Source organism: Neltuma alba, unplaced genomic scaffold (assembly GCF_004799145.2).
Source record: "Neltuma alba isolate B1F8T4 unplaced genomic scaffold, ASM479914v2 tig00012763_pilon, whole genome shotgun sequence".
NCBI lineage: Eukaryota > Viridiplantae > Streptophyta > Magnoliopsida > Fabales > Fabaceae > Neltuma > Neltuma alba.
This window is the reverse complement of record NW_021637174.1, coordinates 429,772-452,944: the sequence shown is the minus strand read 5'-3', so window position 1 is coordinate 452,944 and position 23,173 is coordinate 429,772. Positions and strand designations below refer to the sequence as shown.

General features: G+C 33.4%; 4 protein-coding genes across 4 annotated transcripts; 1 reads left to right on the top strand and 3 right to left on the bottom strand.

The window, feature by feature from the left end:
* Positions 1-1,227: 1,227 nt before the first annotated feature.
* On the bottom strand, positions 1,228-2,534 carry LOC114730772 (xyloglucan endotransglucosylase/hydrolase protein 22-like). The gene is made up of 3 exons (XM_028917881.1): positions 2,234-2,534; positions 1,937-2,130; positions 1,228-1,837 (listed from the first exon to the last, which is right to left on the bottom strand). Exons 1-3 carry the CDS (start codon positions 2,525-2,527, stop codon positions 1,438-1,440), a joined length of 888 nt encoding a protein of 295 aa, XP_028773714.1. The 5' UTR covers positions 2,528-2,534; the 3' UTR covers positions 1,228-1,437.
* A 6,406-nt stretch (positions 2,535-8,940) lies between these two features.
* LOC114730774 (probable xyloglucan endotransglucosylase/hydrolase protein 23) lies at positions 8,941-10,081 on the bottom strand. Its single transcript, XM_028917883.1, has 3 exons — positions 9,728-10,081; positions 9,438-9,631; positions 8,941-9,338 (listed from the first exon to the last, which is right to left on the bottom strand). The coding sequence occupies exons 1-3, from the start codon at positions 10,004-10,006 to the stop codon at positions 8,942-8,944; spliced, it is 870 nt and encodes a 289-aa protein (XP_028773716.1). The 5' UTR covers positions 10,007-10,081; the 3' UTR covers position 8,941.
* Positions 10,082-13,548: 3,467 nt separating this feature from the next.
* Positions 13,549-14,809, bottom strand: LOC114730773 (probable xyloglucan endotransglucosylase/hydrolase protein 23). The gene is made up of 3 exons (XM_028917882.1): positions 14,492-14,809; positions 14,203-14,396; positions 13,549-14,111 (listed from the first exon to the last, which is right to left on the bottom strand). Exons 1-3 carry the CDS (start codon positions 14,795-14,797, stop codon positions 13,733-13,735), a joined length of 879 nt encoding a protein of 292 aa, XP_028773715.1. The 5' UTR covers positions 14,798-14,809; the 3' UTR covers positions 13,549-13,732.
* A 5,649-nt stretch (positions 14,810-20,458) lies between these two features.
* LOC114730740 (xyloglucan endotransglucosylase/hydrolase protein 24-like) lies at positions 20,459-21,841 on the top strand. The gene is made up of 3 exons (XM_028917847.1): positions 20,459-20,749; positions 20,844-21,037; positions 21,135-21,841. The coding sequence occupies exons 1-3, from the start codon at positions 20,459-20,461 to the stop codon at positions 21,523-21,525; spliced, it is 876 nt and encodes a 291-aa protein (XP_028773680.1). The 3' UTR covers positions 21,526-21,841.
* Positions 21,842-23,173: the final 1,332 nt, after the last annotated feature.

Below are 23,173 nucleotides of genomic sequence, written 5' to 3'. Positions count from 1 at the left end.
GAAAAACAGAATATATGCATTGTAATTTTGGAGGGAAGCAAGGCAATGGTGATTTGGAAGGGAAAATGGGAGATCAAATCATTTATCGAGTGTCAAAGTTTAAATATCTAATATCTATTATATATAAGGATATATGGTGAAATTAATGGAGACGTTTCTTATAGAATACAAGTCGGTTGGTTAAAGTAGAGGAAGGCTATCTGAGTTATTTGCGATAAAAAAGTATCTGAGAAGCTTAAGAAAAAAATTCTATCAGACTGCTAGAAGACTAACTATATTGTATAGTAGTGAATGTTGAGCAATAAAAGAAAAAAAAAATATATAATTGGGGTAGTAGAAATGCGGATATTGAGATATATATATATATATATATATATATATATGGCCATACAAGAAAAGATAAGGTTTGAAATGAAAATATCAAAGCAAGAGTAAATATGGAGCCTATTGAAGAGAAAATGGTTAAACATCGTTTGAGGTAATTCGCGCATATGTAGAAAAGGCTATTGGAAGCGCCGGTGAGAAGGGTAGATCAGGTAATTTGAAATCCTATAAAAAGGAACAGAGAAAGACCGAGGAGGATGCTTAATGAGGCTATTAAATGAAACCTATTAGTCAACAACATATCTAAATAGTTGATTGTTAATGGGGCACAGTGACATCGTGTGATTCATATAACCGACCTTATTTGGTGGGACAAGTGCTATTGTTCGTTATTTATAAATTAATTATTTGAAGTTTATTATTAGAAAGGTTTTTTCACGCCCAAATATGAACTTATAGACACACATATATAATTATTCGTGTGCATGTGGGTGTGAAAACTCTTATCAAGAGACTCGACTGCAAAATCATGTCACTTATGTAAAGTTGGAATGTTGGATTGAATGAGGTTGGATCATCAGGCATTGCCGGCCATCCTGAGTAATAAACTTAGGACGAGGGATCAGTACATGAGGAGAAAACTCATGGGCATTTGGAGTTCTCCTTGAAAATTCACATGTCTATTTCAATAATTATAAATACATAAAGGACCAGCGTTTGTACTCATCACAAAATATTAAAAATATAAAATAAAATTATCTTAAATATGGACGGTCTAATTTTAATATGGATCACCAACATTTGGTCTCAATCTGAACTAGTTTTAATGCTTATTGTATGGTTTATACCAACACTGACTTACAGAGATTGTAGGACTGCAAATGAAGAAACTGATAGAAAATGTAATAGAGAAGACCATCATTTTATTACGAAACTTGTATATTTTACATAATAAAGAATAGACATTTATGTCATCCTACTATAACTGTGATGACTACAATGCAAAAGAATGAAAGAATTGAACCCAAAATCTTCACATCCACAAACACTACAGTACTGCAATCGTCACTGAAAATAACAAATTGAACGGTTGGGCTGCTGCTCTGTTTTGTCTTAGGAGGTTCTGCATTCTGGAGGAAGGCCCTGAGGAAACCTCTTGGAATCTGTGCAGTAATTGTAAATCATGTAGTTTTTCTGAACCCATCTCAGCCTCCCTTGTGAAGTTGTGTCAAGCTCCTGAGAGAACCACGGAGAATTGGTGGAGGATGAAGTTGAAGATGAAGCACAGGAAGATTTGCCAGAAGACCAGACGCAAGCATCGGCTTTGAAGTTTCTGTAGGAAGCAGTGAAGGGAGCCTGAGACCAATCCGTCTTCACGAGGCCGCCTCTTGTTGCCCAGTCATCTGCATTCCACAGGCTTGAGTATATCCTCATTGGCTGGTTCTTGGGAAATGGCACACCAATGGACTCTGAGTTCTTGAACTCTCTGATGGGAGTTCCATCCACTGAGAATCTGAATCAGATTTAAACAGAATCATATATCAGTCTATGCACACGAAAGAGGACAGAAGAGAAATACAGGGAAACAGTTGAGTGGAGAATAACAACTTACATGATCCTTTGGGGGTTCCAGAGGATAGAGTAAGTGTGGAAATCTGCGGTTGGGTCAAACCAGAGATAGAATTGTTGCTCTCTGTTGCCTTTTCCCTGGCTGAACACGTTGGTGTGAAGAATGTAAGGGTCACCGCTCAGGTTTCCCAGAAATTCGTAGTCTATCTCATCCCAGTTTGATCCCTTTGATGATAACTGCAAGTGCAGATTTATATTAGCGACAACGGGTATTAATCCCTTCAAGGGATATTATTTAATACCAATAACAGGATCAAAAAAGGAAAGAAAAAAAGCTTACATAATAGGCAGTGACGGTGCCAGCAGAGTTTCCAGGGACAAGCTTGAGCTGCATGTCGATCTTGCCAAAGAGATACTCATTCTTGGATTGAAAGCCTGAGCCTGATGCCTTGTCGAGTGAGAGAGTGAGAAGTTCACCATTGCTGAGCATCTTGCCTCGACCGTCCCCCCATGTAATGTCAAACTCATTGTTCAAATTACCAGCAAAGGTAACAACCATGAGAGAGCTAATAACAAGGAGAGAAACCAGAAGCATTGCTGATAGAGCTGTAGAAGAAGCCATGGTGTATGACATTGGAGCGAAGTGGTCTTTGCTAATTGCTTAAAAGCCTGAACGACAAGGATGGCTCTGAAACGAGTCGAGTTTGGTATTTATAAGAAGCAGGAGAAGCAAGTAGAAGGGAAGGAAAGTGACTCGAAGTTGCAGGAGCTAGCTGTAATATGGATGATAAAGAGACGTGTTCCTCGAAAAGCCAAGTCCCGAGTGAGAAATTAGCTGTCCGGATCGCACTCGTATCTGGGATACATTCTGAGCCAAATGTTTGACCTGATGTTTGATATTAAATTCTTCAGACAAGTTGAGAATTTTTCAGGGTGGTTGTAATTTGTGAAGCGGCACGGCCTTGTCCCAGATAATTAATCAAATTCATTGGATACCACTGCCAAGTGCCAACCCAACACGCAATTTTTGCAGCTATAAAGTTATAAATTTTATTCTTGTGCTTGAAGAGCCTTCACCGCCATGTCCCACTTGAGAGACGTCCCTGTTCTTTTGATTTTATTCTTTTCATTAGATTTTCCCCTTTTAAAAAAAAAAAAATTGTTTCAAAAGAAACATCCTTGTGCTTTTCCTACTCAAAAGCAAATTGAACATTTTAATCCTTAATATAAGATCTCGTTTGATTTTTACTTTGATTTTAAATATAAGACTTCAATTCATCTTGTCTCTCATGTTTATGTATTATTTTCCACAATAATCATTCTAATAATAGTAGTTCTAATCAAAACACTTGATTAGTAAAAATATTTTAGAAAAAACAACACCTATTTATTATAAATAAGTAACTTAATTTATTTTCTTAATCTCTTCAAATTAGTTAACTAGTTCTTATAATTAGAATAAGAGAGACTGAGAGAGTATATTTTAGACACATTACAATGCGTACTTGCCATGTACCTAAGCCTCCCGGAGCGGAATGTCTTCATTGCACGGTGTCTCCACTTCCTCCCCATTTAAATAAAACGACACCATTTTGCAACTTTTCAACAATCCAACATCTTTTATATATGCAGTGACGCCGTTTTGCTGCGGAATGTTATACGAGTATATTATAAAGAAAAAGTGAAAAACAATTTATCGCCGTCACCCATATCTCATCGTCATTTGGGGAGGCGAGATTCCATTCATGAGACATGATACTCACTTACTCGCAGCCCGTGAACCCCATTGGGTTTTGATTCCCAAAACCATTTCAAATTCCTTCTTCTCACCTTCCCCTGCTTTCACGCTTCTGTTGTCACATGCCTTCTCTGCTCAATCCTCATATAATAAAATCACCTCCCTAGGTTCAGGCGTGTGCATCCATACATATATGTCCGTCCGAGTTCCTTCTCCTTCTCCTGCTTAAAGCTGTTTGATGAGTCTCTATTAAAGTTCTACTGTATGCTAGTTCTTGGGTAGCTAGATTCTAGTTTAATTTTTGCATTTTAAAACCTGACACTAAAGATAGTTATTTATCCAAGGTGATTTCCGTTCAAATACTCTCTTCACATGATATTAGGGGGTTTTTCAATATATTACCCCAGCATTTTTTTTTTTTGGGTTGGGGTTTGCTGAAAATTGTGTTCTTTTTATATTGCAGTAGAAAGAACTCAAATTTTGCGTACATAAAATATCCACCATGAAGTGAACTGATACCCGATTATTTGATGGCTTCAACCTTCAGAGTAGACATAAGCTCTTTTTGCAGCAAAACGGGGTCATTGCAAGAATAAAATATCCTGCACTGTTGAAAAGATACAAACGGCGTCGTTTTATTTAAACGGAGAGAAAGTGGAGACAATTTACAACGGAGACATTCCTTGCCGCTAACCCTTCTTGTATTATGCGTATTTCACGTCTTTTCCATGAAAATCTTTAACCTTTGAAAATTCCCGTCAGCGTGATTTGATATTTATTATTGGAAAGTCGATTATGCGAGGATTAGTCAAATTTTATTTAAACGCTGTATGTTGTATACTTGTACTACTGGAACCGCCTCCACAGCTTTTATCCCCCTCATGGGAACCAAACATCCTTACATCTTCCAAAAGTAGGAGTGATTGCTATTGTTAATAATTACTTCTCATTGCACAAGGGCCACCAAAATTACCCCGGCCTAGGCCTGATTAAAATAATTTATAAGAATTTTTTTAATCATAATTTACGAAATATAAAATAAGTACACAAGAAAAATATTGTCTAGACATACCTGAAACACACTTATCAAGTTATACCGCCTTAATTTTTTTAAAAAAAACATTGAATTATCCAAATGCATCCTAAGAAGTTTTATTTTTAAATTTAAATCCTAAATATATAATCTATTTAAAGATTTTTAGTTTGGTACTCAATATAAAGTTTTATTTCCTTTTATTTTCTCTATTAACTTTTTGTTTATCATGATACATCTATTTGCTGGATCATTTTATTTGAACACATTAAATTTTAATAATCAAATGTCAGAGTTGTTTTAAAAAATGTCACAATTTTTTTACATCTTAATTATAAATAACCACCTTATCTTTTTTTAAATTTTATGAATTATTTCCTCCGATTCCAAACATAAAAACTAGTCAGGGATATGTTAATCCACTTTGCCTCTTAAATGTATGATTTTTTTCCTCAAATTATCTCAATAAATTAGATTGATTAAAGGAACTTTTCATGGACGAGATGAGAGTAATACATTAATAATTAAAGAAGGATATTTTAGAGTTGGTGGAAAAAAGAGAGTATTTTAAGAAAATTAATACATAAAATTTAGAAATAACTAAATTAATTATTTTTTTAATATTTAAAAATTAATTATCTAACTCTTAACACTCCTATCCTTAATATAAGTTACTTTTAACATATTCTTGTACACTAAGAAATGCATTAAATTGATAAGATTTCCCAATTTTACCCTTGTCAAGGTTTTCTCTCTTTACATTTACAAACCATTTTCATATACTCCTCTAATCCTATTTATATGGTAAAGAGAGAAAGTTTTTCGTTGTCCGATTTATAAATCACTCCATTAAATTTTTAACATGATGTATTATTTTGTCCTTCATTTATTATAGCGTAGATAGTCATTTTTTTAAAAAGTTATTTATATTAAATAGGGATAAAGTTGAAAGTCATTATATTATAATGGAAAGTTAATACATTTTAATATTTTTCTTAGCCTGTGTGAAACAAACTAGAATTGCCTTATAAATATAAATAGGACCAAAAGAGTATCTCCTTTCTTTCTCTTTTTCAGTAATAATTAAATAGGAGTACAATTAAAAAAAAAGCATTAAATATATTACAAATGACTTATATTTACTATCAAAACATTTTCCAACGTTTGGCAAAAAAAAAAAACATTTTCCTACGAATGACTTACATTTAGAAAGTGGTGCTTTACAATAAGTGGGAGTAGTTGTTTTTTTTTTTTTAACCAAAGACAAAAAGAAATTTATATATAATAAAGAAACCTTACAAGTTACAAAAATTGAGAGTAGTTAATAAAACTTTGTTTAAGAGAGAGACAGAGAGCATTCAATATTTATGATACACACACGAGAGAGAGAAGATATTTACATTAATACTAGTAATTGATTGAGTGAAACTTGGTGTAATTGCAATTTGAAATCTCATTTTAATTCACGGGTTGATGCGCTTGTAAGTTGTAACACCTTTGGAAAAGGTTGATGCGTACCTTGAGTCCTCCTTATCTATAACACATATTTTCAAAAAAGAAATCACATGTCTTTGCTTTGCTTGATCCACTATAACATCTTGGCATTAAATCAAACAAATTTACAAAATGCATCGTCGTTCTTATTAATTAGTACTTGCGGCTTACGCAACTCCCTTGCCAGCACTGTTTCTTTTAATTTCGTTTTTAATCCTCAGGAAGACCACGTGCTTTAGAGGTAAATACTTTTATGCATTCTTATCTCTTATTGCCATGCACGGTCGGCATGACGGCACCAAATTTTTTGTTCTTCGTCATTTTTCTTTGATATATTATGTCTTGTTGGTTCTTCTAATTTGATCAAATTTTAATTTTGGCCACTATAGTTTTAAATTATGGGTTTTGATCTATATAGTTTCACAATTTTTTGGTTTGAATTTAATGAGTAGTCCCCATATTTTTAATGGGTGTTGCTCTTGATCACTATATTTAAATTCATACCAAATCTTTATAAAATTATAAGGATCAAAACCAGCAATTTGAAATTATAGGAACCAAAAATAAAAATTGATCAAAATGTGAAAGCTATTATGTCTTTAAGTATATATAACAAACATGAAATTGTTAAAAGAAATGTAAGCTAAGAAGTTTAAAAATGTCTTGCAAAGTTTGCTTTCTATGACCCAACCCAGACCTTTCATTTTACAGCTATATTTTATGTTCCTTTACTAGAAGAGCCTCCCCAGAGCGCCTTTATGCTTTATCCACTTGATGGCAGAACCAATTAATCAAACATCCTTGTCTTTATCTTACAAACGTAATAATAAATGTTTGAATGTGAAGGATTTACCACCGAAAATTACACCGCCTTAAATAGGAAGCCACCTATATTTTATCCTAATTTTTAATTTAATACTTATGTATTTTTTTAATTAAATCTTTAATTTTTCTCTATCAACAACATTAACTCTTGTATAAAGACTAATAATATAGTAGAGCAAAGTTATAAGAGTTAATCTTGCTAAAAAAGTAAAATTAAATGATTTAATTAAGAGAAAAAAATATAGATACCAAATTAAAAATTAAGAGATAGTATAGGTACCTCCAATATGGTTTTTTTTAAATTTTTTTACTGGACATTGAATTACTTTTATTCATGCTTATTTATTTATACTCTAAATTCTAATATATGTATATATATAATATTACAAGTTAAGGAGGTATCAAAATTTATATATTATGTAAAATTATTAATTTTATTTAATCTTCTATTTAGTGTGACGATATCCTCAATGTTTTAATTAAGGATATTTTTGCTGGTAAAAAAATTGAGGATATTTTAAAAACAAATATTAATTATTCCTAAAATCTGCAAAAGATTTTATATTTAAAAACAAAATAAAAACAAAAACAATGCTTATAAATAAGGAGGGAGGAGTATATATGTTCATTACTTAAAAAATTATTAATTAATTTTAAATTTAAAAGTACGACGTATATTATTTTTATTTTCTAAACACAACTTTTTACTACTGTCGAAGAGATTAATCCTTTTTTAATTCTTCTTATCTGTAACGCATATTTTAAGGGTCTTTGCTTGTTGTCTACCTGAAGGAAACAACATCTAATGGTTGCTTCATCTACTCAAGCAACTTGCCATTGAACAACCAAAGGCATGGTTGTTCTTGCTTTCTCTTCACGAAACTCCCTCAGGCTTGGCTTTTCAACCCAAAAAAATTTAAGAAAATCACAATATGATTTGAAGAAAGATATATAATTATAAAAAAAATTCCTATAAATAAGTTAATGACAAATTACGGAGTGCAAAATAATAAGTTTAATGTTGCTCACTCATTGTTAAGATTTTTTTTAGTGAGCAAACAAAAATTAATCTAGTTAATAAGAAGTCGGCTCATAATCTATAAAATCATGAGTTTAAATTCTATTACCAATGTAAAGACCTTGTTAGTCTACTATTTATCAGTAGTAGAAGCATACCCTGATTGGTGAGTCTCTAGAATCCTACTTACCAAAACATTTTCTTCCCTAAAAAAGATTTTTTTTTTGTGTGATTATATTCTTTCTTTAATAGTTTATAGTGATTTTCCCATAAACTTATTTTTAAAAATATCATTTGATTCAATCAAATTTTATGTACCCTCCCTGAAATATATCCACAAGTCTCTCTCTCTCTCTCTATATGTGTGTGTGTAAGGAAAATTCTATATATCTCAACTGTTATTAGCGAAGCAATGCGTCATTTATAACTGAAATACAGATATGATAACTGATTGAAGCTTGTCTAAACTTTGAAATCAAATGAAATTTTAAAGGCAAGTGAAAATTTACGTGAATGCTTTCTGGAAGTGGCCAGATACGTCATTAAGTCTCTGAAGATCATATAATATACCTATTTCTCATGGACTAGCGTTTCAGTTGACTATTGAACATTAAATATGCAATTGAAGACGACTGCCTCTATGAAAACTTGTAGTTTATTATCTGACTGCCGTGTGCGCCATATGTACAGGGAACCATACGTGTAGACCCATCGTCATGGATTCCTTAGGTATTACCTTTCCGACCTTTCTTTTAGCATACACACCAAACCGCAGTGAAATATACACCGAAAGCATATAGAAACAATGTGAAAGAGAGAAAGCAATCTACATATATATTCCGTTATAAAATATGCATACATATTAATATTACATCATAAAGAATGACCCTATATTTCACATGACAAATACGGAAAACAACGGAAGAATTTAGGCAAAAACTTAAGAGGCTTTGCATTCTGGTGGGAGGCCCTGAGGAAACCTCTTAACATCTGCGCAGTAATTGTAGATCATGTAGTTTTTCTGAACCCACCGGAGCCTCTCTTGTGAAGTATTGTCAAGCTCTTGTGAGAGCCACGAGGACGTGGGGGTGGAAGAAGATGATGAAGGACAAGATGATTTGCCAGAAGACCAGACGCAAGCTTCGGCTTTGAAGTTTCTGTAGGAAGCAGTGAAGGGAGCCTGAGACCAGTCCGTCTTCACGAGGCCGCCTCTTGTTGCCCAGTCATCTGCATTCCACAGGCTTGAGTATATCCTCATTGGCTGGTTCTTGGGAAATGGCACACCAATGGACTCTGAGTTCTTGAACTCTCTGATGGGAGTTCCATCCACTGAGAATCTGAATCAGATTTAAACAGAATCATATATCAGTCTATGCACACGAAAGAGGACAGAAGAGAAATACAGGGAAACAGTTGAGTGGAGAATAACAACTTACATGATCCTTTGGGGGTTCCAGAGGATAGAGTAAGTGTGGAAATCTGCGGTTGGGTCAAACCAGAGATAGAACTGTTGCTCTCTGTTGCCTTTTCCCTGGCTGAACACGTTGGTGTGAAGAATGTAAGGGTCACCGCTCAGGTTTCCCAGAAATTCGTAGTCTATCTCATCCCAGTTTGATCCCTTTGATGATAACTGCAAGTACCAGCAAAGACACAGATTATTCATAACCCCGTTGATCTCTTGAGAAATTATATATTCTGCTATTCGATAAAGAAAAAAGAAGCTTACATAATAGGCAGTGACAGTGCCAGCCGAGTTTCCAGGGACGAGCTTGAGCTGCATGTCGATCTTACCAAAGAGATACTCATTCTTTGATTGGAAACCCGAGCCCGACGCTTTGTCGAGTGAGAGAGTGAGAAGTTCAGCATTGTTGAGCATCTTGCCTCGACCATCCCCCCATGTTATGTCAAACTCATTGTTCAAATTACCAGCAAAGGCAACAACCATGAGAGAGCTCACAACAAGAGGAACCAGAAGCATTACTGAGACAGTTGCAGAAGAAGCCATATTGAAATATGGACAGCAGCGATATTTGCTAATTGCTAGGAAAGTGTAAAAGATGAGAGGGAATATGGTATTGATGATGAAGATGAGGATGGTAAACAGCCATTTATAGCCAACAGGTTACGAGGTTGAAAGAAGCAAGTGGCAGAAACGCAGGAAAGGCCAAGGAAATTGCAATGAGCCAGCTGGATGACAGTAATGCAGTATCTGTGCAGGTATTAAAGCAGTAGTACCTGCAAATCATTGACGTGACGCAGGATGATAAATATATACATGAAGATGAAGGTGAAGTTCAAAATTGGCCCCAGTAGTTATCAATTGGCTGGGTCGTGTGCCAGCCACCGCCAGCCTAGACCTCAACTTTACCCACTCCCGCTCCCCTTAACCTCCCCTTTTTTCCTTTTTAAATTTAATTGCATTGATTTAAATCTTTATTATTTTAATGCCGTGAGATTAAATAAATAGAGACCAAGAAAAGTATATTATCATAATTAGAGAGTTAAGAAATATTACTTCCTATTTTAATTATAAAATCTCATTTATATTTTATAAACATATTCTTATAATTAAAACGGGAGGTAAGAGGTGGTAGATAGGAAAGATTGGTGAAGCAGAAGAGCTTCTACCGCCAATGCCATGCGGGCCTCTGAGACGAGACGAAAAGGAAACTTCCTTGCCCTCATATAAAGATGTTTATAAATATATCTATATATAGACGACGTCACACTTTCAAAGTCGCGTGCATGCGTGCGTGATATTATCATATTATAAATTTATCATATTGTGTACTAATATCTCCGGTTTTTAATATAAAAATTAGTTAACTAATCTAAATATATTAAAATAATAAATTAAATTAGTTATTTATAATAAATAAGTATTGTCTTTTCTAAAATATTTTTACTAATTAAATTTATTAACTAAAATTACTATTATTAGAAAGACTATCTTAAAAAATATATACATAAGAGACAAAATAAATTAAAATATTATATTTAAGATTAAAATAAAAATCAAATAAAATCTAATATTAAAAATTAGAATTATTACTATAATAAATCTTGGTGCAGCGAGTTCCGCCTTTTGTTTTCAGAAAAGATGAAATCGGCTGGGGGTGCGGGGTAGGGGTAGGTTATGGGGATATTAATATCATTTATGTATTTTGGAATTTGGAATCAGTGGGTAAGAAAGATTGCAATGGTTGCTTATTAATTAGCTCTTATTGAATGTGGCCAAGTGCGGGTGATGGCCAGCTAGCATATCATCAGCGTGCGTGTATTATTATTTGCACGGAATAATGATATTTTAAACTATGCTTAGGTTAGTTTATTGAGGAAATACCCAAACATGAATTTTAAAATCTCAAGTTAGGAATTCATATTAAAATGTATTGTGATTTGTTTTTTTGAATGTAGTCAATAACTATTTCTCTATTTTTAATATAAGACTTAATTATTAAGTTAATTTTGATTCTAAATATAAGACCTATTTATCATATTTATCAATTTTTTCTAAATTACTCCTATAGATATTCCCTCAATCATAACTGAGTAGAAGAGAGAGAGATATAGTATTAAAAAGATGATTATAGTGTTTTACGAAAAACATGTCATATTTTTTATAATTAACTAACTTACCTAACTTTCTTAATCTAATCAAATTAATTAAATAAGTCTTATATTAAAAACCGAAGGAGTATTAAAGTATAAGAAACAAGACTAGCTAATTTGAAATTTTGAAATTTAAGTAATATTTGATGAGAGGAAAAAATGAAATTCAAAGGAAAAATAGCAAATAAAGACCCTCAATATGTGAAATTGCGACTTGAAACCCTCAAATTGAAAAATAGTAAATACAAACCCAGTCCCATATTGCAAATATGAAATCTTAGTGAAATATCTGAAATGCCCATCGGCCAAATGATAAGTTGACTATGAGAAATGACAAATTCACTTTAGCGAATGACAACTTCAATAGACCAAATTACAACTTGGTTAAAGGTATGTCAAATGACAAGTTGAATATGGGAAATGATAAGTTCATTTTAGCGAATGACAACTATAGTAGATCAAATCACAACTTGGCTGAGGGGCATTTCAGGAATTTCATCAAGATTTTATACTTGTAATACGGGACCTAGTTTTTATTTGTTATTTTTCAAATTGAAGGTTCCATATCACTATTTTATATATTAGAGGGTCATTATTTGTCATTTTTCTAAATTCAAATGGCATTCTTTTGAGATTTTTTTCTATTTATTTGAAGTAATTTTAGAATTATATGAAAAGAACTTTATCCTACCATCTATAGTATTAGTTGCTTCCACAAGAATTATTTGTTCCAAAATATGAGTAACTTATTTGTCAATTTTATTCTTATAATTAATGCTTCAGCGTAATTTTTTTTCTTTACAACTCATTTAATATGAGTAAAGTTGGAAAAAAAAATTGAGATGATTTAACATATTAACTGTCATTTTTTTCATTTTGACGAAATAGGTTGAATGACTTGGAATTGAGAAAGTACAAGGATTTGTCACCTTTTTTTATCTCGCAAAGTTGGCATCAGTTCATATAAAAGGAAAAATAGTTATCTCGCATCACAACTTCATTTTTTTTTAAAATATCACAAGAAATCTTGAAATTTAATCATGTGTTTATGCATACAATATATATATATATATATATATATATATATAGCCACACACACGATCAGTATAAATCTATGAATAAATGGCAGTATCGGAAGGCTATTTAATCCATTTGCTTGTACATAGTGTTAAGACCTCAGTGTAAAGTTAAAACCCTAGAGCATCTTTTTGTCCAGAGTTACAGTAATATTTGCCCAAAACAAAGTAACCTTACGAAAAATATAATTAATTATGACTAACACAGTCCATGTAATTTTGTGTTTCTCAGCTTAAATAAAAGCTAGAAACTAATCTAATCTAATTGCAAGATCACTGTTTTAATAAAATGTAGTGCAATGGATTTCCAATACGCTTGATGCTCAAATACATAGTGGAGCTCTTCCTTGCTTTGTTTGGTGAGTGAAATGAAAAAAGTGATCTGCTGAAAAGGTTTCTTTATTTTGTGAGTATTAATTAAGAAGATGTTTAGATCTTGGTCAAAAAAAAAAATGTTTAGATAAAACTAAATTATAATTTTAAAAATAATTTTATAAAATATAAAATAAATATATACAGGAGTTTGTCTCAATTTATAAAAAAATATATTAAAAAAAATATTTTTATAGAAATTCAAACACTTTTTGAGAAGTGTTTATACCACCTATCTTAGTTCTGACTTTTTCATATCAACACGTGACAAATAATCTTTCAAACTTTCTAGCTTCGAGCCCTTATCCGTTTCTGCAGCCAAATTGACCTTTACTCGTCAAAGAGTCTTTGAATTTGAACTGTCAATTTCTGCATTATCTTCTACGCCGAGTTCGTCGTCTTTCGCCAAAGCCAGACGTTGACCCCTACTTGATTGTATCATAATTTTTAAAATACTAATTTAATGCCCAGCTAAATTTTTACAGCATAAGAAAAAACTCAACTCTTATTATATTTTTACACTGGATAAAGAACAAACAGTAGGCAGAAAATACACAAGCAGTATAAAAGAATAAGACATATGGTACATATCATAACTAGCTCAAACCCTCAAACCCAAAAAAAAAAAAAAAAAGGAAAAAAGAAAGAGAAAATTTGGATTAAATTTTTATCTAAGAGCGAGTGCATTCGGGTGGGAAGCCTTGTGGGAACCTCTTGTGATCAGTACAGTAATTGTAAATCATATAGTTCTTCTGCACCCAACGAAGCCTCTGCTGGCTGGTTAAATCCAACTCTTGAGAAAGCCATGCATTTGAGGAACATGAAGATCTTCCATTGGAGAACACACAAGCATTCTTAGCATTAAAGTTTCTGTAAGAGGCAGTGAAAGGAGCTTTGGACCAATCCGTCTTTACCAGTCCTCCTCTTGTTGCCCAGTCATCTGCGTTCCAGAGACTAGAGTATATCCTCATTGGCTGCTTCTTTGGAAACGGAACACCAAATGATTCCAAATTCTTGAACACTCTGATTGGTGTACCATCCACAGAGAAACTGAAACACAACAAGACACAAAGTATGTCGCTCAAAATTTGAAATACTACGTTGTTCCATATATTATAGGACATAGCTAATAAATACTCACACAATGTGTCGGGGGTTCCAGAGGATAGAGTAAGTGTGAAAATCTGCTGTTGGGTCAAACCAGAGATAGAATTGTTGCTCTCTGTTACCCTTGCCCTGGCTAAACACGTTGGTGTGAAGGATATAAGGGTCTCCACTTAGGTTTCCAAGGAATTCATAGTCAATCTCGTCCCACGTTGATCCTTTAGAAGATAGCTGTTACAAGAACACACAGTTTATCTGTCAGCAAGCTTGTCACAAGAAATATGTTTGAGAGTAAAGAAATTTGTGTAGGGAGTGTTTGGACTTACATAATAGGCAGTGACAGTGCCAGCAGAGTTACCAGGAACAAGCTTCAGCTGCATATCAATCTTGCCAAACAGGTACTCATTGCTGGACTGGAAGCCAGAGCCAGAGGCTTTGTCAAGGGACAGAGTGAGAAGATTTCCATTGTTGAGTATCTTTGCACGACCATCTCCCCACGTAAGCTGGAAGTCTCGGTTGAAGTTAGCAGCAGCAACATGAAAAGTCAGAGCAAGAAACAGGGGAAGCAGAAGCATTATTGAAGAAGAAGAAGAAGAAGAAGCCATAGTGTGAAGATTGAAGCTAGAGAGCATCTGGTTTCTGAAAGTGAAGAGTTTGGTGTGAATCAAGCAATGAGTGATCGTAGGTATTTATATAGGTGGGAGATATGGCAGAGCAACTTGCAGGAAGGAGAATGGAAGAAAAAGTTTGTGTCAGCTAAGTTGTGGACAGTTGTATTTGGGGAAGAAAGACGTTGAAACGCAGGACGCCGACAGGAAACCTTGTCGTATTGAATAAATTCAATAGTTAAAGTAAGTAAAAACCTCTTTTTCTTTTTTATAAAATTTTTTTTAAGAACCAACAATTCAAAAACAGAAAAATTAACTCTTGATCCCAATCCTACCTATCACCATAACTTAAATTGGGACAGGAAAAGCTCCATGTAAAGAATTACCATATGTTACGAGCTAAAGTTTTAGCTTCAGATATATCTCTCAAAATACCTTAAATATCTTAGGAATTAAACCTTCTTTCTTTAATGAGAGTGTCCAACCTTTTAATTGTTAAACTCATGGTACCATGGTTTAAATAAAAACCATTTGATGCTCACCAACATCTCATATTTACAACTTGCACATAATAGGTAATTTGTAAGTGTTTTGTTTTGATAAGCTTCCCATGCTACTCATCTAAAATGTTCAATTAACAAAATTTAAAAATTTTAAAATCATATTAAATGGAATTAATGTCTCATAGGAAAATACTCCATTTGCTTCGTATTATAAACCCCTATAATAACTTTATATAAATTAATAAAGTTAGTTAAAATTAATTATTTGTCATAAAATATCAAAGTTATCCTCAATAAAAGTCATTAGTTAAACGAGTTTGATTAAAGGAGTGTTTAGAATAACTTTTTAGAAGTGATTTTATGATATAATAAGTAAGTATATGGGAGAAATTTTACCTTAACTTGTGTGGAAAATACGAATTATAAGAGTATTCAAACCCCCCTGAATAATTAAGAAAGTTTAACCGTTAGTTATATACTCCTCCGGTCCTTATTATAAGACCCAATTTGACTTTTTATTTGGTCCTAATTATAAGACCCAATCCATTTTCTCTCTTATATTTATGCATTTTTTTTCCAAGATAATCCTTCTAATAATGATAGTTTTAGCCAATATACTTAATTAGCAAGAATATTTTAGGAATAACAACACTTATTTATTATAAATAACCAACTTAACTTACTTCCTTAATCTCCTCAAATAAGTCAATTGGGTCTTATAATTAGGACCGGAGGAGTAGTAAGTGAAAAATTTAGTAGTTTAAACAAAACATGTCATATTATTTTCTTTGAATTAAGGGACAGGTGTTATGAGTACTTTATCAGGGGGGTTTTTAAGTTCACGAGCCTTCCTTTCTAATAAGTCAATCTTTCAGAATTGAGTTGTATTTTAGGCTCATACTCACGGTGCTTTCATTTACAGCCCGAAGGGAGCCAAGAGGGAGTGGCGGTTGAAGAATGGGTAAGAGGAGGCACACGGTTTTGGGAAAATAAATGGGAGTGGTTTAGGGTTCATTATGTCAAGGTAAGAACGAGGGAGGATGATCAATGGGAAAGTAGGGACAACGTACGACAAGAAAGATTTTAGTGGACGAGTCCTGCCAGGTTGGAAAATAATCAACTTGAATATATATTTTTTAATATAAAATAAGGATGTCGTGTTTCATCTCCCACCTAAAGCAAGCAAGCAAACAATGGAGTTTCTGTGGAGGGGAGACACAGTCAATGGCAGCTCTCAAGGATTTGTGATCGCTTCAACGTCAAAGTCACTAACAGCGCTGGATTCAATGGACGATGCATAATTATTATATTTAATTAAATTGTCCTTTAAATTACCTATTCACGGAGGATAAAGTTGAAGATTGCTTTTCAAGGATCAAGTGGCAGTGTGCCACGTGTTTGTTGTGCTCTCAACTGGCTTATTTTGCAAGATATGGATCGAGCCGACTTGCAAGTGGATAACATTAATTCTTACCTGCTCCCTCCCTCCAATCCTATTGGACAATTTTATCAATTTTTTCTTAATTCAAATTATTATTTTCAACCGTAATTATAAGATTTCATTTATAGTTTATAAATAAAATCTTATAATTAAGATTAAAAGTAGTATTAACCTCTATCTTCAAAATCTACAGTCAAGTATACCACTTAAATGAACCAATTAAGTAAGTATGTGGGCATTTTTCGAAATAATTCATAGATACCATACTAAATTTTATAGAATGTCTTGCACTTCCTACATCCTTAAATAAAGTCATGGTATTGAAAAATACACAAATTAAGGATCAAAATCTATATATTATGTTAAAATGCGTTTTTTTATTGTTATTCTCTATTAATATGACAATATTTAAAACCTGGATAGCCCATAAATAAGTATTAATAAGGGGTATTTTGGAAGACAAATTTTAATTATACCTAAAAGTTGGTGTTAAAACTTATATTTAAGAACAAAAAGAAAGTGAAAATTAAGACTTACACTTAGGATATAAAGAATGAAGCAAAACTTCCACAATGTGTCTTTTATTAAGAATAAGGAAGAATATGTCATTTATTTATTTTTAATTATGGGGATTAAAATCAAACAAAATATAATCTATATATTTAAAATATTAACTTATGTTTATGGAAATTGGCAGGTTGTTTTGGTCCATACTTATAGGGAGGATCTTGTTTTGACTAGTTATCTTGCCGAGTCTTCCCATGCTATGGAGGAAAATTTCAATGTCCCTGATTAACCTCTGCCTCTTGAATGAAATACCTTACTATTAAGAAGATATTAACTTACAATGATTGCTTTTTCACCACTAAGTACTAACATATGGACACATTGAAAGCTTCTCGATTTATGCCAGCTGTTTTTCACCTCTCTAATGAAAACTTTCTTGTTTTTTTTTGCCCTTTTTCTGATTTCCTTTGCATGGCTTTGCTGTTAATATAGCATTCAGCTTACGCAAGAAACAAAAAGAACTAAAAAAAGCTCCTCCACTAATGACAGCTGTTTCCACTAAGCCACAAACACTGTGCCGCTCAACGCTGTTTAGAAGATCTTTCAATATTCTTTTTGCTAATTTATCCTCTTTGGTTCTTATATCATGATTAAGGAAAGTTCCGCACCAAATGTATGAAAGCATGAGAAGAGGTATTCATTTAGGGTGTGTTTAGATGAAACCAAACCGTGATTTAAAAAAGTGATTCTGAAAAATTTTGGAGAGAATAGATTCTGTAAAGAATATATTTTGTAAAAAAATGATTCTGAGAAGTGAGAGTGTTTGGATAGTTGTTATCAGAAGCACTTTTTATATATACAAATTACTAAAAAAAACATAAGTTAATATGATAATTACAGAAAAAATAGATTTTATGATATATTTTAATTTGAAGGAATAAAATTGTTAATAATATATTTTTTACCAATATAATTAATAATACATAAGATAATATAATTAATAAATAATTAATATGTATATATATTTATAAAATATAAGATTAAATATGTTTATAAAAAAAATAACAAGATACATATCCTATAGGCTCTCACACTCTCCCTTTTTTCTCCAAAAGCAAAAAAATTTTGCTTTTTCCAAAACCATGGTTTTGGCCGAAAACCATGGCTTTGATTTTTGGGTGGGTGTTTGGGTGATTTATTCCCCAAACCATAGTTTGGGGTGTCACCCAAACACACCCTTAGTCTTCTCCTACTCCAATATCTTGATATGGGACATTAGTATGCGCAAGTCATCGCAGGATTCGCATGTAACTTGGGCTCAGCCGAGAAGGTTTGGATAAGGTCAGGCCCAATATTGATGGATTGAAGCCCATAATTCCGTCCATCGGACCTCTTTCAAATAACCACGGTCAACACTAAAATATCATGAGGGAGGATTCCTGGTCCGTGGATAGGGGTGAGCATTTGGTTTTTCGGTTCGGTTATTAGAGATAACCAAATTAACCGAATAATCGAATAGAACAAATTTTAAACACTAAACCGAAACCGATTAACCGAACTAATCGAAACTGAATGAACTGAAATATTTTGGTTCGATTAACCGATTAACCGAAATATATAAATATAAAAAGTAATTTTAATTTAAAAATAATAATAAAACACAATTATAACTATTAATTAATAAATATTTCATCGTTCAATGTGATTTCTTATAATAATATTTATTATAATCATATTTATTGAATATAAATATATTTAAAAAGTTCACATAAACCCACATATATATTTATTATAATAATATTTATTAAATATAAATATATAATATATTTATTCCGGTTTTTCGGTTATAACCGAAATTTTTTTCTACTAACTGAATCGAACACCAAAACCGAATTATTCAAAAAAATTAAAATTGAATTTGATTCGATTACGGTTCAGTTTTGTTTACCCCTGTCCATGGGTTCAGCAATTGAACAATTGGGCAAACCCGCCAAAGGGAGCAAGTGAAGGCATGCCATATTCCGGTAAATTTCTGTGTGAGAGAAAACCTTACAAGGGAGAAGCGTTTAAGTCATCCTTATCCACTACCATAAAGAAACTTTGCTTTCTCTCTCTTCCTAATTTTGCTTTTGTCTTCATCTCTTGCTTATCGTCTTTTAATACTTTGGTGTTTCTTGTTCTGTTTTGCGGTTTTCGAGCTCCTTGCGTTCGAAAGTAAAACAAAACAAAATGGAAGCATTAAAGATTACTACCAATTTTTCGGGTCCCTGACAGATATGGCTCTGAAGTCTCTGAAGTCTGAACAGAATGTCACCGCTTCCCAATTTACTATACCATGGAGTAATAACCAATCAATCTTTATATCTATCTTTTTTAATTTATTTTCTATGTTCGCCGCCTCTAAAAGACCAGAAACAAGGTGTCAGAGTTGAACCGAACCAGTCAAATTTGAATTCACCAACTTAGAAGTGATAAGAACCCACGATAATTCTCTGGAACAAAATAACTCAATGAAAACTCAAAGAATTATTGGCGCGTCCCTCTGTGTCTCTGTTTTGGGTTTTTTCAGGAACTGCAATTAATCAAAGAAAACGTTTATGTTCCTTTTTGTGGGGTTGGTGCTTCTTGAACAAACACATGGACCCAGAAGTTTCGATCCTGAATGATGTAGTATCACATTTCACATACTCCATAAAACGGGATGGTATAATATGGAGATGTTTCTAGAATTCAGAAAGTAAGAAAACGCGGACTAATATAGAATGCCCACAGGAACGTACCAGATAGAGACAAGTTCAATGTTTTTTAATGTTCCCAGCTGGAGCACTAACTTGATAATGATGAGCCACAGACCACTGGCTCCACACGCTTATGCCACAAAAACAAACCTAGGAGTCCACTACGGTTTCCCCACTCCACCTTCACATTTCTAATGTTTTGCCTCCTTTAGCCTTAGGAATTGCTAAGCACAAAGTAATGGACCATATTATTTTCTGGTTTAATTATGATTTCAAACAACACAAGCCAATCTTTTGTTTGTTTATTGGCTTCTGCTATCCAGCTGTTCGGTTCCGATCTCACCGCCACCAACCCACTTTTTCATTATTCTTATTATTCAGACACATTCCCAATGTAACAACCGCCAAGGGATCCTGCACTATAAATTGAACCTCTGAAACGTGCATTTGTCACCATCATAGTTAATAGCTTCTGCAAGTCTTCTCGTTTGATCCAATGGCTTCTCCTCCTCCTCTTTCGTTATTGCTTGGGATTTTGCTGGTTTATTCTCTGCTGCTGTCTGGTTCTGCTAAGGTTGTCTCTGCCGGGAGCTTTTATCAGGATGTTGACATAACATGGGGAGACGGCCGAGGTAAGATCCTTAACAATGGCCAAGTTCTTACTCTGTCTCTCGATAAGGCCTCTGGCTCTGGGTTTCAGTCCAAAAAACAGTTCCTCTATGGCAAAATCGACATGCAAATCAAGCTCGTGCCTGGGAATTCAGCTGGCACAGTCACAGCTTATTACGTGAGTTCATCAAACCTCTGTTAATATTATGCAGTAAAGTTACATGTCCATGGAGTCCTATATTCTAACTCTGACACGTGGTTTTTCTGTGCAGTTACGTTCTGAAGGATCATCTTGGGATGAAATAGACTTTGAGTTCTTGGGGAACTTAAGTGGAGATCCTTATATAGTTCATACGAACGTGTATACTCAGGGCAAAGGTGACAGAGAGCAACAGTTCTATCTCTGGTTCGACCCAACTGCAAATTTTCACACATACTCCATTCTTTGGAATCCTCAACATGTCGTGTAAGTATACATACACATTTCTCTATTGATAATCATTCTTATACTATTAAAACCGATCACTTGAATGATCTTTTGTTTTCTTTTTTGGATATTTCAGATTCTATGTTGATGGGAGGCCAATAAGGGAGTTCAAGAACATGGAAGGTGTGGGTGTGCCATATCCTAAGAACCAGGCTATGAGATTGTATTCGAGTCTGTGGAATGCAGATGACTGGGCTACAAGAGGAGGACTGGTGAAGACAGATTGGTCCAAAGCTCCTTTCACTGCTTCTTACAGAAACTTCAAGGCGGATGCTTGTGTGTGGTCTAATGGCGTTTCTTCCTGCAGTTCTAACTCTTCTGGTAATGCCTGGCTAACTCAGCAGCTTGATGCTAATGATCAGAGAAGGCTCAGGTGGGCGAAGAAGAAGTTGATGATCTATAATTATTGTACTGACACAAAGCGATTCCCTCAGGGCCTTCCTCTCGAGTGCACTGTCAAGTCATAAACCAACCACTCAACTTTTACTTTCCCAACTTTGAATGTATATTTCTGTATTCTTTTCTTGAATGCTGATTTGATGTTGACGTGAGTTCAGAATTCAGATGGCATTCCTTATTTAAATAAATGCTAATGAAACTTGGAAATGAATGGAGAATAGAACAAGGATTCGATTATTATATGATCAAGTTTCCTTTTTGCTTAGTTAAACTCATAAGAGGGTGCGCTAGACTGCTATGTAACCAATTGGACGCACGCAACATGTTACAGCGTAGAATCATCCTCTGACATTTCATGTAATTGGATTCTTCAATTTCTTTTAATTTAGTTCTTAAGAAAATCCTTTTCTTTGTTCCTTTTTCCAGTCCAGATGTCACCTCAAAGTTTCTTATGGGGAGAATGGCATTAAATTCACCTGAGCAATTTTATTTCCTCCGGGAAAATGCTTCATTGGCAGCTACAGGTTATGAGTTTAAAGATTATTATTTTTTAATAACAAAAGGTTTAACTGGTGTGGGGTCCTAATGAAAATCAGGTCATGCCTCCAAACTGTATGAGCATTCATAGATTGCTTACCAAGTAGGAATCAATAACATAGATTTGAAGAATATGCTATCCTTGTTTATGTTATAATAGTAATTTCTTAAGCGTTGATGAGTTTCATCCAATGCAAGAACTATTTTCACAAAGAAAAAATTTTAAAATGATGAATAAATAAATTCTTTGAAAAACTAGACGTAAAGCTCCTGCTTTGCATAGAACTAAAGTGAGTTGCGTTTCTGAATCTGATAGTGAAGTTTTCTACAGGCTATACATATTGATTGATTTTGAGTTAAATTATTAATTTAAAAAAAAATTTATGTGAATTTGTTTCAATTTTTTCTCTCTCAATAATTTCAAATTATATGCAATGGACAATACGACAGCCCAATTGAACTATGAGGCCCGTAATTACATATCAGAGGAAACTTATGGGCCGATCAGTCTTTACGGAATACTGTGTTACGGCAGAGCAATGCCAGAAGCCCCGATCCCCTAATAGAAATTTTACTCACCAAAAAGAAATAAAGAAAATGGAGAAGAGAAATTGGGTCGAAGATTCAACTGAAATCATGATAGGTGGAATCCAAATTCAATAAAAACCAAATCATAATTTTAAAAGTGCTCTTATGATTTATGGAGTAGATATGTGAAAGAATTTACTTCATTTTGCGAAAAAGGTTATCAAACACTCTTTGAATATAACTTTGAACTTTCTCTTACAGTAAGAATTTTATAGAAATTAGAAATATTTTCTCAAGCTTAAACTCTGTAGATTCAGTTCAACCATAAGAGGGGGCCTTCAAACTCTTGAACTTTTTTTGGGCTTTTTCTCCTAGCTCGTCCTGCCACCTAGACTTGAGTATAAATTATTCTTTGATATTTACAAATCTATAGAGAGACATAGAAAAAGTTAACGTGGTCTATATTTTTTCATCGTACTCCCTCTTATTATTACAAACTAAATCTTATACTACCTCCGATCCTTAATATAAGACCTTATTTGATTTTTATTTTGATCCTGAATATAAGACCCCAATCCATTTTGTCTCTCATATTTATGTATTTTTTTCCAAGATAGTTCTTCTAACAATAATAGTTCTAGTCAATACACT

What these genes read in the sequence shown, in the direction of transcription:
- LOC114730772 (XM_028917881.1), bottom strand. Translation starts at nt 2,527, where the DNA reads ATGTCATACACCATGGCTTCTTCTACAGCTCTATCAGCAATGCTTCTG. An exon ending in GCACCGTCACTGCCTATTAT is followed by an intron (nt 2,131 to 2,233) that starts GTAAGCTTTTTT and finishes CTGCACTTGCAG; the next exon opens with TTATCATCAAAGGGATCAAA. An exon ending in TGGAACCCCCAAAGGATCAT is followed by an intron (nt 1,838 to 1,936) that starts GTAAGTTGTTAT and finishes AATCTGATTCAG; the next exon opens with ATTCTCAGTGGATGGAACTC.
- LOC114730774 (XM_028917883.1), bottom strand. Translation starts at nt 10,006, where the DNA reads ATGGCTTCTTCTGCAACTGTCTCAGTAATGCTTCTGGTTCCTCTTGTT. An exon ending in GCACTGTCACTGCCTATTAT is followed by an intron (nt 9,632 to 9,727) that starts GTAAGCTTCTTT and finishes TGGTACTTGCAG; the next exon opens with TTATCATCAAAGGGATCAAA. An exon ending in TGGAACCCCCAAAGGATCAT is followed by an intron (nt 9,339 to 9,437) that starts GTAAGTTGTTAT and finishes AATCTGATTCAG; the next exon opens with ATTCTCAGTGGATGGAACTC.
- LOC114730773 (XM_028917882.1), bottom strand. Translation starts at nt 14,797, where the DNA reads ATGCTCTCTAGCTTCAATCTTCACACTATGGCTTCTTCTTCTTCTTCT. An exon ending in GCACTGTCACTGCCTATTAT is followed by an intron (nt 14,397 to 14,491) that starts GTAAGTCCAAAC and finishes TTCTTGTAACAG; the next exon opens with CTATCTTCTAAAGGATCAAC. An exon ending in TGGAACCCCCGACACATTGT is followed by an intron (nt 14,112 to 14,202) that starts GTGAGTATTTAT and finishes GTTGTGTTTCAG; the next exon opens with TTTCTCTGTGGATGGTACAC.
- LOC114730740 (XM_028917847.1), top strand. Translation starts at nt 20,459, where the DNA reads ATGGCTTCTCCTCCTCCTCTTTCGTTATTGCTTGGGATTTTGCTGGTT. An exon ending in GCACAGTCACAGCTTATTAC is followed by an intron (nt 20,750 to 20,843) that starts GTGAGTTCATCA and finishes TTTTCTGTGCAG; the next exon opens with TTACGTTCTGAAGGATCATC. An exon ending in TGGAATCCTCAACATGTCGT is followed by an intron (nt 21,038 to 21,134) that starts GTAAGTATACAT and finishes TGGATATTTCAG; the next exon opens with ATTCTATGTTGATGGGAGGC.